This window comes from Solanum dulcamara, chromosome 6 (assembly GCF_947179165.1).
Source record: "Solanum dulcamara chromosome 6, daSolDulc1.2, whole genome shotgun sequence".
Taxonomy (NCBI): Eukaryota; Viridiplantae; Streptophyta; class Magnoliopsida; order Solanales; family Solanaceae; genus Solanum; species Solanum dulcamara.
The window spans coordinates 936,197-950,422 of NC_077242.1; the positions used below are offsets into that span (position 1 = coordinate 936,197).

The 14,226-nt window shown below is 33.5% G+C and overlaps 2 protein-coding genes across 2 annotated transcripts; one reads left to right on the forward strand and one right to left on the reverse strand.

Moving 5' to 3' along the window:
- The first annotated feature begins 2,716 nt into the window (after positions 1–2,716).
- Positions 2,717–6,859, forward strand: LOC129892624 (phosphatidate cytidylyltransferase 1). Its single transcript, XM_055968205.1, has 11 exons — positions 2,717–2,785; positions 2,914–3,167; positions 3,263–3,414; positions 3,966–4,107; positions 4,219–4,375; positions 4,880–4,927; positions 5,005–5,088; positions 5,811–5,939; positions 6,016–6,072; positions 6,204–6,284; positions 6,710–6,859. The coding sequence occupies exons 1-11, from the start codon at positions 2,717–2,719 to the stop codon at positions 6,797–6,799; spliced, it is 1,263 nt and encodes a 420-aa protein (XP_055824180.1). The 3' UTR covers positions 6,800–6,859.
- Positions 6,860–7,071: 212 nt separating this feature from the next.
- On the reverse strand, positions 7,072–13,609 carry LOC129892255 (trigger factor-like protein TIG, Chloroplastic). Its single transcript, XM_055967818.1, has 13 exons — positions 13,256–13,609; positions 12,372–12,455; positions 11,910–12,038; positions 11,459–11,547; positions 10,775–10,958; positions 10,169–10,259; positions 9,844–9,998; positions 9,157–9,249; positions 8,958–9,050; positions 8,451–8,531; positions 8,218–8,367; positions 7,749–7,844; positions 7,072–7,554 (listed from the first exon to the last, which is right to left on the reverse strand). The coding sequence occupies exons 1-13, from the start codon at positions 13,541–13,543 to the stop codon at positions 7,477–7,479; spliced, it is 1,611 nt and encodes a 536-aa protein (XP_055823793.1). The 5' UTR covers positions 13,544–13,609; the 3' UTR covers positions 7,072–7,476.
- Between the last annotated feature and the right edge of the window lie 617 nt (positions 13,610–14,226).

Here is a 14,226-nt window from a genome sequence, read left to right on the forward strand (position 1 = left end):
CGGACAATTGTAATTAAAGACATTAACAATGCAGTGATTAGTAATTGAAATTTTGTTCCTTTTAAACGAGACTAGAAATGGAAAGATTATAATTAAACTACGTAGCTAAATAATTTCATTAATGATTAAAGCTAGCTGATTAAAATATCATATTAATTAATAAAACTAGCCAGATAATACTCGAGTATATTAATGTTAAGGCTAGGATATAGCTTCCAAGTTCCAACTGCTGCGTGATTAAATATGAGGTCAATGAAGTTTATGCAAATGTGATCAATTAATTATTGTAGCAATAGCTATTTAATGATGGAGTAAGTAATCGATATTTCAAGTCTTTGAAAATTAAAAAAGTTTTGTTGGAAGCGTCGTTCTCAAAGATGAATATTATAATACAAAAATTTAATTTGATCGAGTTTCAACATAAATATTGACTAAAGAAACTCCAAAAATGTAGCAATGACGTGACTTGACAAAGCATACAAAACACTTAAATATATTTTTTTAAGTGTAAATCTAAATTAATTGAGACCAAAACAATAATGAACATCAAAAAAAGAAATTTAAGTGGAATATTTTGTGATAACATGTGCATGAATACTAACACACTGATTCTGATTCAATCGACTCAAGCTCTCTCTCGATATTATACTGAAAAGCTAATATAGCCTCCTGATCATAAATTCATCTGAAATCATAATTTTAAATATAGCATATATATATACACTATTTCAACAAATACAAGAATTCAACCCATATTTAAATATTAGAACATATTCAATGTTAAAAAGTTTATATATTGCTTAAGATCTATATATTAAAATAATTTAATTTTTACATTAAGCCCGAGCCATTATCACAAAAGAATAGAAGATCTATTATTAACATCTTCACTCAATATTGCTTAATATGTAAGTTTCACAATGATATATGCCTTGATAACTTGATTACTTAATTAAAAAATTAAATACGTAATATAAAATAATGTATTTGTTCAGAATGGTCGGAACGTAAATCCACATATAAAGGCAGATACAGATTATATGCCACTTTGATTAAAAATCATATAAACTATAGTCCGTGTGAATATAAAATTGATAAGTTGTTTGACTACTTTTAGATGCATGGAATATTTATACTAATACTAAAGCTTAATAGAGGATCAACAACTTACTAAGCGGATTTAAAATATAATCAATTAAATACATAAAACAAAACTAAAAAAATTTAATATCTACTTTATATATATATTAAAATATTTTTAATTTTATATATAAATTATAATTTTCAACGAAGGGTAAGTATGCAATTATGGGCAACAAGAAGGGCAACTAAGTAAAGATAAAATATAGCCAATTGCATGGATTAGGGGCAACATAGTAACAATTGCTTTATCATATCTTGCTGAGTTGCTGGCAAGTGTTGTTGTAGAGTGAAAGCTAAAACAAAATAGGGGGCCCAAATATAAATTAAAATGGAAAGAAAATGTAAATTATTTATTAATATTTTAATATCTAATAATTATAAACTTTTGTTAATTTGATATTTTAGCACTCATATAATAATTAAGAAAGTAAAGACAAATCACTCAACGACAAGAAAATACTATTACAATTGTTTTTTAATCATTTCAGGTGATAACTATATTATCAAGTTCCACAATTCAAATATATAATAATTACTTTCTTTGTCTTTTATTTCATTTTTCGTTGCTATAGTGAAATAGTTAAGAAAAAATGACTAATTTCTTTTTACGTATGACTAATTTCTCACCCATTCAACTTTGATTGTCATTAAAGACAGGGAGTACCTATAATTTTATCAGAAACAAAACTATCTAGAAATCCTCATTAGGACCAAAAGGTAGGAAAAAAAAGTCTTTGATACTTTAATGGTAAAATTCTCCAATTTCTCTTGAAAACATTAATCTTTTACCTTGGAGATCGAGTAAGATTAAATAATTCATTGGATGTATACTTCGTACACTAATTGAAGTAATAATCTATGAGAAGGGGAGCTGGATGTTTGGATACGGATTTGGTACAACTTAATTTTTTTTTTAAAATAATATATTTATATTAAGAAATTAATTAAATATGTATAAATATAAAATTTAGAACTCAATTATCAATATTTGAAATGGTCATTTGGAATTCAAAACCTTAAAATTAAAATTTTGACTCCAACACTATTTATTAAGAGCACTGCGATGTTAAAAGAGAAAAAGGAATACATTATTGCCTCAATTCTTGTTGTGTATTTCACGTGGAATGAAATGCAGCCTTACACTTTAGTCCTCTAATGGAGATAGCGGGATTTAAAAATTAACCGCAAATATTTATACTAACTCAATAAGTATATATATGTCACATATTCATTTATTAATCACAAGTGATTTGATCGTGTAAATTTTGTTTATATGAATGCCACGTGGCTATGAAAAGACCAACAGTAACATGCAATTGAAGCGGACAAAGTTTTAGTATTCAATTGTATTTCATTACAACTTAGCGATAGATCAGCAACTACGAATCGCCATTTTAATTTTCATTTTTCATGATCTAGCTAAAACTGCTTTAATTAATTTTCACGTAGCTTGTGATTAATCCAAGAAATTAACAACTAATTACTCTGAGACTAATTAACTTACACAAAGTCACCTCATCTTTGATTTGTTCATAATTAAGGTATAAGAAGAAAAAAAAAACTAAAATTAAGAATGCAAGATCATACGATGCCTTCATCACCATCAACACCAACCCGAATTCGCCGTAGACGGACGCAGGAGGTGGTATAACAACTTCTTTCTTCCTTATAATTATATTGTAGATGTTGTTATCGATTTCACAGAAAAATATGATTGTTATAATGAAATGTCGTAATTTACTTATAGTGAACTTGAATCTTTTATGTCAGATATTTTCCGAACTAAGCAAGTTAAACGGGAGTCATTTACTTATGGATGATCAAAACAAATATAGAACAATGTGGATTCGCACGTATTCATCTCTATGGATGCTTATAAGCATTATCATAATACTATACTTAGGTCATTTGTATATTTGTGCAATGGTTGTTGTGATCCAAATCATCATGACCTCTGAGCTGTTCAATCTACTTAGACGAACGGATGAAGATAGGTGTCTTCCTGGATTTAGGCTACTAAATTGGTAAGAATTCCCCTGTACTTTATAACTATGATTTCGACAACTCAAAATTGATAGAGATATATAACTAGAGTATGCATTTTATACTGTTCGATCAGGTACTTTTTCTTCACGGGCATGTTGTTTGTATATGGACGCATACTCAGCCAACAACTTGTGAATACTGCAACTATTGATGAATTCTCTTATAAGCTAGTTAGCAAGGTCATAAAGTATCAGATGGTATTTTGCTATTTTCTGTATATTGCAGGTTCGTTCAACTTCTTAAAAGAAGTTCGATATGATAAATTTTGATTTATACAGTCTTCCTTTTATTGCCTTATTTTTTTTATGCATTACTTGTGCCGAGAGTCTTTCAGAAACAGTTTTTCTAACTCCATGAGGTAGGAGTAAGGTCTGTGTATACGGTACTCTCCCCAAACCCCATCTGTGGATTATACTGGATATATTATTGTTGTTGTTGTTGTTGTTGTACTTACATTCGCTTCAAATTTGTTTCTTTTCTTTTTTCTGGTCACTCTATCAATTATGACTTTAAGAACTTAGAAATGGAGAGTAATTTGAAGAAATGACCTTAAATCTTTGTGTACTGATACCCCGAATCGAATTGTTTGGGATTCATAAGTGGAAGAAATTGTTTTATCTACTAATATGGTCAAATTGATATATTACCTAATAACGTCCCTATTGTCACAACTGTAGATATAGGAATTTTGAGAATACGGTTTAACTTACCTTATTGTGTATCACAAGCTTTTTAACAGGAGATGTTAAATATGCGATGCTCGTTTGTATTTGCAGGACTTGTTTGGTTCATTCTAACGTTAAAGAAGAAGACATACAAGTATCAATTTGGTCAGTATGCATGGACGCACATGGTTCTATTTGTGGTGTTCACTCAATCCTCTTTTACTGTAGCCAACATATTTGAAGGCATTTTCTGGTAATATTTAAGTTCTCAGGAAGTTAACATGTGATGAGATAACAATTTTTACTCCTGTTCGGTCGTTTTGTTTACTGTAAAGTGCAGAAACATTTAATTCTGCCGTTGCAGGTTTCTTCTTCCAGCATCACTTATAGCGATGAATGATGTAGCAGCTTATTTCTTCGGGTTTTTCTTTGGGAAGACGCCTTTAATCAAGCTGTCTCCGAAAAAGACATGGGAAGGCTTCATTGGAGGGTCTATTGCCACCATGATAACAGCTTTCTTGGTCAGTGGCACCTTTTCAGGACTTTCATATTTTTATCTTCCTACTATTTTTTGATCAGCTGATAATGTTAGGTCCGTCCTTGTTCAGTAATATGCTATCAGGGCCAGGTCCGTCTCTGTTTGAGCCCCATGTTATATTGTTCACGCTCATGTTGGTGGTTTAGGCATGTGGGGTGGGGAGGGTGTGTTAAGAGTCCTACATTGGTCAGAAAATGGGTTAGTGGTCTCCTTATACAGACTTGAAGAATTCTCCCCTTATGAGCTAGTTTTTGGCGTTGAATTGGGCCTAGATACATATCTTAACGTATCCAATACTTAATCATTGATGAAAGATTTGAGATTGTTCTGTTTGAATTTATACACTTGATTGTATTGCATGCATTTAGATGGTATTTGGCTTGTTACTTGATCTTCCCTCATCTTTTCAGACAGAAAAATTTGATGTGAAGAAGTACTGTAACAAAATGTGAGTATTCTATAATTGAAATTTTCAGCTTCTATGCAGTTTGCAAACGTCCTTGGTCGTTTCCAATGGTTGACATGTCCAAGAAAGGTGACATATTTTATCTAAGTTAAAGAAAGAAATCGAGTACCATTCTCAATGATACTAATCTAACAAAGTAAATACAGGATCTATCGACTGGTTGGCTTCAGTGTGATCCTGGTCCTCTATTCAAGCCAGAATACTATTCCATAGCTGGATTGATTCGATGGGTGAGTCTGCATCCGGGATGTATATTGCTTTTCTGTGGAAACTATGATCTTGCTTTACCAGGAAGGATATTAACTAAAGTTGTTCCCTCTCTCATCACGAAATTAAAATTATAAAACTGTTCTTTTAGCCTCTAACTCACAGTATAGATCATCCTAATGGTGACTTTAAAAGAATGAATCCTTTGCAACTGTTTTTGACAGTTCTTTCTACTCAGGATATATGGTTTTTCTTACTTGATAAGTTTTAAGTTTGATCAAATATTTTGTTCGATTTATATTATTAACTGTCTCCAACTTGTTTGGGATTGAGGCGTAGCTGAATCTAATATGTTAACAAGATGGTATTGAGTTTTGTAAAAACAACAACAACAATTACACCTCACTCTCAAATAAGTTGGGATTGACTATATGAATCCTCACTGTTTCATTTAAGCTCAACTAATGTCAACATTACAACAACAAATGTAATCCCACAAGTGAGGTCTGTAGAGGATGGAGTGTACGCAGACCTTACCTCTACTCATGTCAACATTAGTTTCATGAAAACACAATTCTACAAAATTATACTGATGGTCCCTCACTAGCACTTGCTTATTTTACTTCAAACTAGGCAAATGTCATAAATTTTCTGCCAAATGTTATTTTAAGCTCTACATTTAACATGAAATTGCTCTGCTGCTTAAGAAATTACATACTCATTATCATTTAGTGAAATCTTACAGTTCCCTCTGAAGGAGATATCGATACTACCTGTGCAATGGCATGCTTTATGCTTGGGTTTATTTGCATCAATAATAGCTCCGTTTGGAGGATTTTTCGCTAGTGGTTTCAAGAGAGCCTTTAAGATCAAGGTCCGTACAACTTTTACTGGAAATTGAATATTATCTTTGTACTATTTTAGTCACTCATTTACTTGGAATCGTCCAGGATTTTGGCTATTACATTCCTGGACACGGCGGTTTCACTGATAGAATGGATTGCCAGGTAATAATTCACCTTAATTGAGATTTTTACTTGTTTGTTCTTGTTTTGAGACCAAAATGGTTCCTCTTTTTTGAATGTTATTTGAATGTCACCAGTGTAAGATAAGCTAAGGTTGTGTTATATATGTGCAGATGGTGATGGCAATTTTTGTCTACATTTACTACCAGTCATTTGTTCCTCAAGACTACTCTATTGACATGATTTTAGATCAGGTAATAATTGATTCTATAATCAACAACAGTGTGTTTTCTTGCTGTCTATTTATATTAGTGGTCGTAGTATTGCTCCTATAATTTCTTGTTCTTCGATTTCTGTTACTATCTGTTGTTTCTTGTACCTTGACTATTATATTATTTTATTGTAGTTTACATTATGTTACTATCTACTATTTCTGTTATTATATGTTGTTTCTTGTCGTTATGTTACTATCTACTATTTCTGTTATTATATATTATTTCTTGTACTTTTGTTACGTCGTTTTCTGGACTGCTTTGGATTATTTTTCCTTGAGCCGAGATCTTGGGGAAGATCCGCGTACACACTACCCTTCCTGTACACACTTGTGAGATTATGTGATTACACTGAGTATGTTGTTGTTGTGCATAAGTAAGCTAACTGATTACATTGTTTGCTGCAGATAGTAAGGAATCTCAGCTTCGAGGATCAGAAAGCTCTTTACTATAGGCTGGGCCAGATTTTTAGGCAGAGGCAGATGAAAAATTATTGAACAGTGTTATATACTTTGCACAAAGTCCTTATTATTGATTGAGATATGAGGGGTGTCCCTTTCTTGCACATTTTCTCTTCTTAAACTCATTCTCAGAGAGTTCTGCACCAATTTACTGTCATTGGTATGCTTACTTGCCAAGATCAACCTTAAATAATATGGGGTGCTTCAGATACTGAGAGATACAGTGATAACTGGAGAAGAAAATTTTACCAAAAAGAAGGAACAAATTGCTTAATCTCATAATCTAGCAAGCACAGACACACACAGACTAGGTAACAGAAGATTTGAATTAACAACGAATCAGTGCAAATGTATACAAATAAACAGCTCTGGAGTGCCTCTCAAAATTAAGTGTAGTTTCAGTTCACCAACTTGAAAAAGGTGACATTTTTAGATGGCAAAACAAAAGTCATGATGATTCATCATCCTGGAAATTGCATTCGTAGATCAAAAAAGATGCTCGAGATTTTGTAAAGCTCCTTCAATCCAAGCCAACAATCGTGCAGCAATACTGCTGAAACTTGTTTGACGCATTTACAACATCAGTTGATGACATTCCTTGAATAATTTGGGGCACCGATGTCTATGGAATTATATGAGATGATAGAGTTCTCAGAAGCATCAACAGAAGTTGAAGCTTATCATTTCTTTGAGCATTGAACATTGATGTCTTTTCACCTAGTTATGTACTGAATCTCTGTGTTTTCCCTTAGCCATTCAAGTACTTTAGCCCCTTCAAGAACCTCTTGTACCTGGCCAACATTGAGGGACCATCAGACTATATGCAATTTACTTAATATGGAGAACAAACACGAGACTTGCTTAAAACTGGCGCAATTTTTGGTAAAGATAGTTTTCGTGTTTCTATTATGATCAAGTCTCTTGAGGTTCTGCGGTCAATTACATTTAACAGGCTATTGTCAGAATGATTCAGTTAAATACCAACCTGTTGCTTAACTCGGTCTTCATCGTATTCCTGTTGATGCTGTTGGAATTCTTTAATTGAGTTCTGAACCTCCTTCACTAGCTCCTCTGTTGAAAACTGCAAAGTCCAGTAAATGAATAATGATCAGAAAAGGTAAGCTGCTTTATCAGCATGCCTAAGTATTTGAACCTTTTGCATGGCTACTCAATCACACAGATAAAATGAGGATATCATTACTAGAGAGCTAATTTACTTTTCAATCCTCACAGTACTTGGCCAAAGTAAAATGAATTTCCTTCCCATTTCTTTCATAGTTTTGACTAGTTCGTATGTACCCAACCACTTAAACAACTAATGTAATAATTCTTGAAGTCTTTAGACAGGCAAAAAAGAAGGGGAAACACTCAAATCATAGAAATTAACAAAAAGCTAAGAGAAATATAATGTTGGAGCTCTGATAGGTGGATCGCATAAAGATGAAGAAACGTACCTGCAAATTTTCACGTGTAAATATATCACCAACAGCTAAATTTTGCTTTATGATAATTGTTATATTTTCTTTTTGAGTTTCAAGGAACTCATTCACGGCCCGTGGGCTTGATAATGATGCCAGCTGCTGTTCGTTCAGTTTCATATTTGCCTAAACAAAGATAATGATTAAATTAGAGCATGCATAGAAGTCCATAAATGGAGAGAAAACTGAGTGGTGAATGCTGGTCTGACCTGCAATTGTAAAAGTTGAGCTCCATATAGTTGTCTTCCTTGCTCTTGGAAGAGAGATTGAGGAATATCAACTTCAACCATCTAGGGAGTAAGAAAAGATGTCATAAACTCATAATAAAACGTTCAATAAACAATGGTCTAATACATGTGCGGAAATAGTCACCAAAGTTCTGGTCCATGCATAAGTGCGAGTCTGTGGCACCACATCATTATAATATGTGAAACATCAACGTTCTTTTAGTAGTGAGTGGAACAACTGTTACCAATAAACCTAAGTGGTCCTCACTAATTGGGGTAGAAAAGTTACTCCACGAATTTTGTTAAATAGGAAGTGGATAGCGCGTTCATATTCCCAAGTTTAGGGGAAAGAATCAGCTTGTGATTCGCAAGAATGAGCTGATGAGAAGAAATTTGTCAATCAAACAACACATGATTGCTCGGTATGGCTTCCATGTTTGTATTTGCTAACTGCGACTGCTGAATAGAAAAAAGGAAACAAAAAGAAACCTTGTATAGCTGATCAAGGATGGCATTGTCAGTTGCTTGGTCTTTAGCTGCCTGTTCAACTTCAAGACATCTTTGCAGCAACGCTTGCTTGACCTGCAAATTGTGTATCAGGAAATCTCCTCAACTACAATGTAATTCAGAAAAATAAATAGCTTTTCTGCAATTCCTCTGCACGTATGAGAAAAATAAGAGTCCTCACCTCCTCGATGGAGCTGCATCCTGGGAGAAACTTTTCAGCAATCGAGTCATTCAACTCAGGCAAATCTCTGTAGAACAGTTCTTTGCATTCAACCTGATGAGAAAAACAGAAGGAATGCCTTGAACTGACAAGCTCAATACACCTAATTACCAAAAAACTTGAAATGATCTCAGAAAACCGTATGATCAATCAGCCTTAAAGTGATCGAGGAAGTTGGACTTTCGTTTGCTTAGAAACACCAATTGAAATCCTTATTCAGACAAGGGAAAAATGTCCCACAACTAAGAGTTAAAAATTCAAAACTAAATTACACTTCAATTTCAACTGACCAGTAAGGTTATGGAATTCTTCTCTGTAGAAACCGCCAACTATATTGTTTGAGGAACATTAGTCGATTTTGACAGTCACCTACTTCTTTGCAGAGATAGTGGATAAAGCACCTTCCTTTTTTTCGGGCAAGTATTAGTAGTTGCCACAAGGAGTGGCTTAGCATTTCAGAGATTTATACATTTCGTAAAATATAGAGAGCTTCTACTGCTTTTTATTTTATTTGCATAACATTGGCATTAGATGAGTTTTCATTGAGTAACATAGTCAGAGAGGATTTCGTAAAGCCGACCCTAAACATTGGGCAGCCAGACAGGTTGACTTCACTTGAATTCTTTATCAGGTAGCGTAGGAACTCACTGTGAATTGAGCATTAACACCACGAAGATCTTCTTGTTTCCATGAGTCTGGAAATACCAAAGGGAATGACTTCGTTTCACCTCGTTTAATGCCAATAATTGAATCACGAAATCCGGGAAGGACATTATCTCCCTCTTCTGTATCAAAATTGAAACCTGAACCATAGATACATATACAATCAGCTCAAACACAAGCAACTTATGTAATAAAAAATTCAAGCAATTGGAACTTGAAAAACTTCAATCATATAGTTTACAGAAGCAACTAAAAATCTACTTGGAGACAGCAATTTCATTACAAATAATCTATCAGAGAAATACTAGACCTTTACTCTCTGCAGCTGGTATGCTTTTAGCGTCTGATCCATCTTGCTCAATCGTAGTTGCTGATATATCAATCACAGCGACGTCACCAACCTGGAATTTTTTTGGATACTTATGGTAAGCAAATATACTATGCATAAAAGAAAATCCGTCTCGACTACAAATGTTTGTCTCTGGACTTAAATCTCCAAAGTTTACACCAAATGCACAAAAATTGGACAAAGCAACAGTACTGACATGATCAATACTCTGTAAATGAGTATGCAAGGAAGAAGTCAGTAAAGAATTGTAAAAATTGCATCTGAAGTCAGTAATGGCTTTTTACGTAAAAAAATTCAGATTTAACATGTGCAATGCATAATCTAGGCACTAAATTAGTAAGGAAGCAGAGAAGCTATGTTGCTCGGACTCTTCAAAAATGTCAACGGGTGCATGTTGGATTTTCCAAAAGTACCGTACCTTTGGAGAACCCGACAAAGGTGCGGCATCAAAAATGAAGAGCCCACGCAACTTAGCAGAAAAGAGTTAAGTAAACTCAGTAGCAGACTCTTTAGACGCTTTCAAGAAGCTACCCAACTAGTCTGAGCCTCCGAGGAACTAATTGTTACCTGTAAACCCCTATCAGTAACAATTTTCAATGCACCCAGAGACTTGTGACGCCGTATAAACTCTTTTTCTGAAGCTCTTTGAGCATCCATCTCGCTGTCAAGCTCAACAACCACCTTAATATTTTTGTATGCATCGTCAGGTTTCCACTTGATTTCAGGAGCCACATCAACAACCACATCATACCTATAATCATCATTGATAACAGGTCAAGAATTGCCTTCTTATTCATGGACATAGGCCACAGCATATATGATATCTGAAAGTGACATGTCGTCCCAGAGGCTGTACACCTGTACTAGTACTCCTCCGTCCCAATTTATGTAGTACCGTTTGACTAGCTCAAAGTTTAAGAAAGAAAGGAAGACTTTTGAAATTTTTGGTCTAAAACACTCCTTGACCATTTGTGTGGCTATGAATAATTTCATTAAGGGTAAAGGGGAATTTTAAAGTTAAATTATTTCTAATTATAGTAAGGTGACATTCTTTTTGGGGACAGACTAAAAAGGAAAATGTGTCACATAAATTTGGATGGAGGAGTATTTAACTAGATCAAACTCTTCTCAACTTTCAATTTTAAAGCTCATTTCATATGAACTACAAACTCTAGATCATGAAACACTCAAGTTTAGCAGATGTGAAAAATAAAGTTAACAAATATCTTCACTTTTGAGCGTTTAACAAACCTCAAGGAATTCAGAGACAGATAAGTCTTTTCCATGTCTTCGAATTTGGTTACAATGCGGATGGAGTCTTCATATGCATTTCGGGTAACCTACAGTTTAACAGCATCCATGCATCAGACTTAGCAAACCAAGAAAGTGGAAAGCTCATTAGAACAATGTAAATTCCCTATTATTACTCATGAGCAATCAAATATTTGCAAAGCAAGATACAAACTACATCCTAGAACCACCAAAACTGTATTGACAGACACTACTTTGGCCCAGCATTGTATTTATTTTTCTTGATTCCAACAATAATGAGATACAGAGGTCCTAAAAGCTACAGGTACACAAGCGTTTGACAGGCTATGACTGCTGACTAGTAACAAACTCAAACCTCAAATTCGTAACAACAGTTCGAGAAGCTTAAACTATTACGAGATTAATCAACGGTAAAAATAGCATGACGCACCGAAGACATGGCATGTGGAAGTGTTCTTTTCAGAATAGCTTCAACTGCAGCTTTTTGAACATTTTGCTTCCCGACAAAGCCAACAAGGATATCTTCTGGAATATTCTTCCCTGGACGAAATCCAGGAACCTGAACATGTAAAACAAATAGTATGGACAAATACTTCAATTCCTTTCAATAACAGCTGTGGAATTAGAATTTAGAGATGGACTAGATTGTCAAGAAGAAATTTAGTGAAAAAGAAGGCACTTTGCCAGTATTTAACATGGAATTTTAAGTCATACTCAATAAAATGATGTGAATCATATAGAAAATCAGAATTGATATGCAGTATAAGATGAACGATTTCAAAATACATGTAACAATCATAAGGTCATAGTAGCAATAAATTAGCTTTAAAATAGAATGTAGCCCCAAGTTGTTGGCAACAATAATAAATTAGAAAACATTCTCGTCTAACACCTTTGAACGTTTCATGAACTCTTTTATGACTCTTCTGTAGCAATCCTCACATACAACAGTTGGAACTTCTACAGTCAATCTGATCTGTGAAAAAAGAAAATATTTGAAGTTATATGATGGACATGATAATGGCACTCTTTCTTCGAGAAATTGAAGCAAAGGAATGTGAGCCTTTAATCCTTTTGATACTTCATTACTATAGATAGGATCAAGCTAAACTTCCAATTCTCAGATTTGACTTTTCCCGATGTATTTAGTACACTTTCTAATGCATTGTCTAAATCAATTAATCTTCGAAGCTAAATTGGATTAAATCAACTCAATATTTCAAAATTATACGAGAAGTACTATATAAGTTGTAATTCTACTCAAATACATTTCAACACGTTGATCAAAGTTCATATACTTTGCTTCTAAAAAAACGAAAAATGACACATAAACTAGGACGGAGCTCAGTGAGTATGAAAAAACAAACCTTTGTGAAGAATTAAACCATGAGGTTGAAAAAGAAAGCAACAAAGATCTATAAAGCAAACCAAACAGTATTCCCTTGTTAGGCAAAGCCAAAATTTGAAGCTTATGTGTTCGGAATTCTAGTTCTTTTTTTAAGTTATCCAATTCTAATTACAGTATTTGGACCAAAGCTACTGATTTTGGCCGAACCCATGATCATACTCTAGCAGTCTAGCTCCGCTGAGTTGTCACAAGGTTAGAAAATTATTCCGAAAAATCAAATCTTTTTGAAGAATTACAATTTTGGGGTTGAGAAAGAAAGCTTGCTTTCTCATTCGAGTTCATCGCAGGGGACTTGCCTAGTGCGACTGCAGGTTCCCTTGTCATTAAAAAAAAAGAAGAAGAAATCAAGAAAGACCCAAATGACGTACCCTTGAATTGGGTTCCTGGGTTTCAGTTACATGAATATCAGCTGGAAGTTTATCTTCAACAGTTTCAACAACACCGGAAGATGCTGCCGCTGCCGCCACGAATCGAGCTGAAGCCAGCTGGTGCAACGGGGGCTGTTGTTGAAGAAAGGAGGAGAATTGGCGGGAAAACGAATTGGGTTTTTGTTTCAGCAAGAATTTATCATTGGGTTGAAAGAATTGAGCTTTTGTAGAATTTGATGGAAATGAGAGAATTGAAGGATTGAATTGGATGGAAATTGGAGTCGCCATTTTTTTCTCCTTCAGTTCTAAGCTTAAACAAAACGGAGAACTGAATACTTGAAGATAAGGTCTCTTTTCGAAAATATATTTCTCTTTTAATTAAAATTCAATAACATTTTACATGATATAAGTACTTATTATCTCATATTATTTCTTAGTAAAAGATAAATCCTTAAATGTAGTTGAAAAATATTTGTGACTTCACACTATGTAATAGGTGCAAATTTGTATTTGCAGTGTAACTTTGATATGAAATAATGCAAGGAAAAAAAAAAGGATAAGGCATGGAAAATTGGAAATCAATATTATTATCTTTTGAATATTCCTAATATAAATTATAAAATTAATAACATGAAAAAATAAAATAAAAATCACAAAAATGAGTGAAGTTGCATTGATGTTTTAAAAAAAATTAGACTATTATAATAAGTGAAATTTATCATGAGCAAATTTGAATATACTAACACTAATATAAGTATGTTTGGGCGAACATGATATTAGAATAGATAATCCTCTAAGAAGTTGTATTGTATTTCCTCTTTGCTTTATGTTGTAAAAAAATATATAATGAGGCTCTTCTTTTTCATCTAATTTTTAAATACTTTTCACGTTAATCAAAAAAAAAATTAAAAATATATAATGTAATATGCGTGCTCGATTAATTCTAGTAATCTTACCTCGAATTATATACA

Bases quoted from the DNA above. Each gene is read 5' to 3' on its own strand.
- LOC129892624 (XM_055968205.1), top strand. From the start codon at position 2,717: ATGCAAGATCATACGATGCCTTCATCACCATCAACACCAACCCGAATT. The intron at 4,108-4,218 runs GTAATATTTAAG...CTGCCGTTGCAG, and splicing joins ATATTTGAAGGCATTTTCTG to GTTTCTTCTTCCAGCATCAC. The intron at 4,376-4,879 runs GTCAGTGGCACC...GCTTCTATGCAG, and splicing joins CCATGATAACAGCTTTCTTG to TTTGCAAACGTCCTTGGTCG.
- LOC129892255 (XM_055967818.1), bottom strand. From the start codon at position 13,543: ATGGCGACTCCAATTTCCATCCAATTCAATCCTTCAATTCTCTCATTT. The intron at 11,548-11,909 runs GTGCGTCATGCT...GTTAAACTGTAG, and splicing joins TTCCACATGCCATGTCTTCG to GTTACCCGAAATGCATATGA. The intron at 10,260-10,774 runs GTAACAATTAGT...AAAAAATTCCAG, and splicing joins TTACTGATAGGGGTTTACAG to GTTGGTGACGTCGCTGTGAT.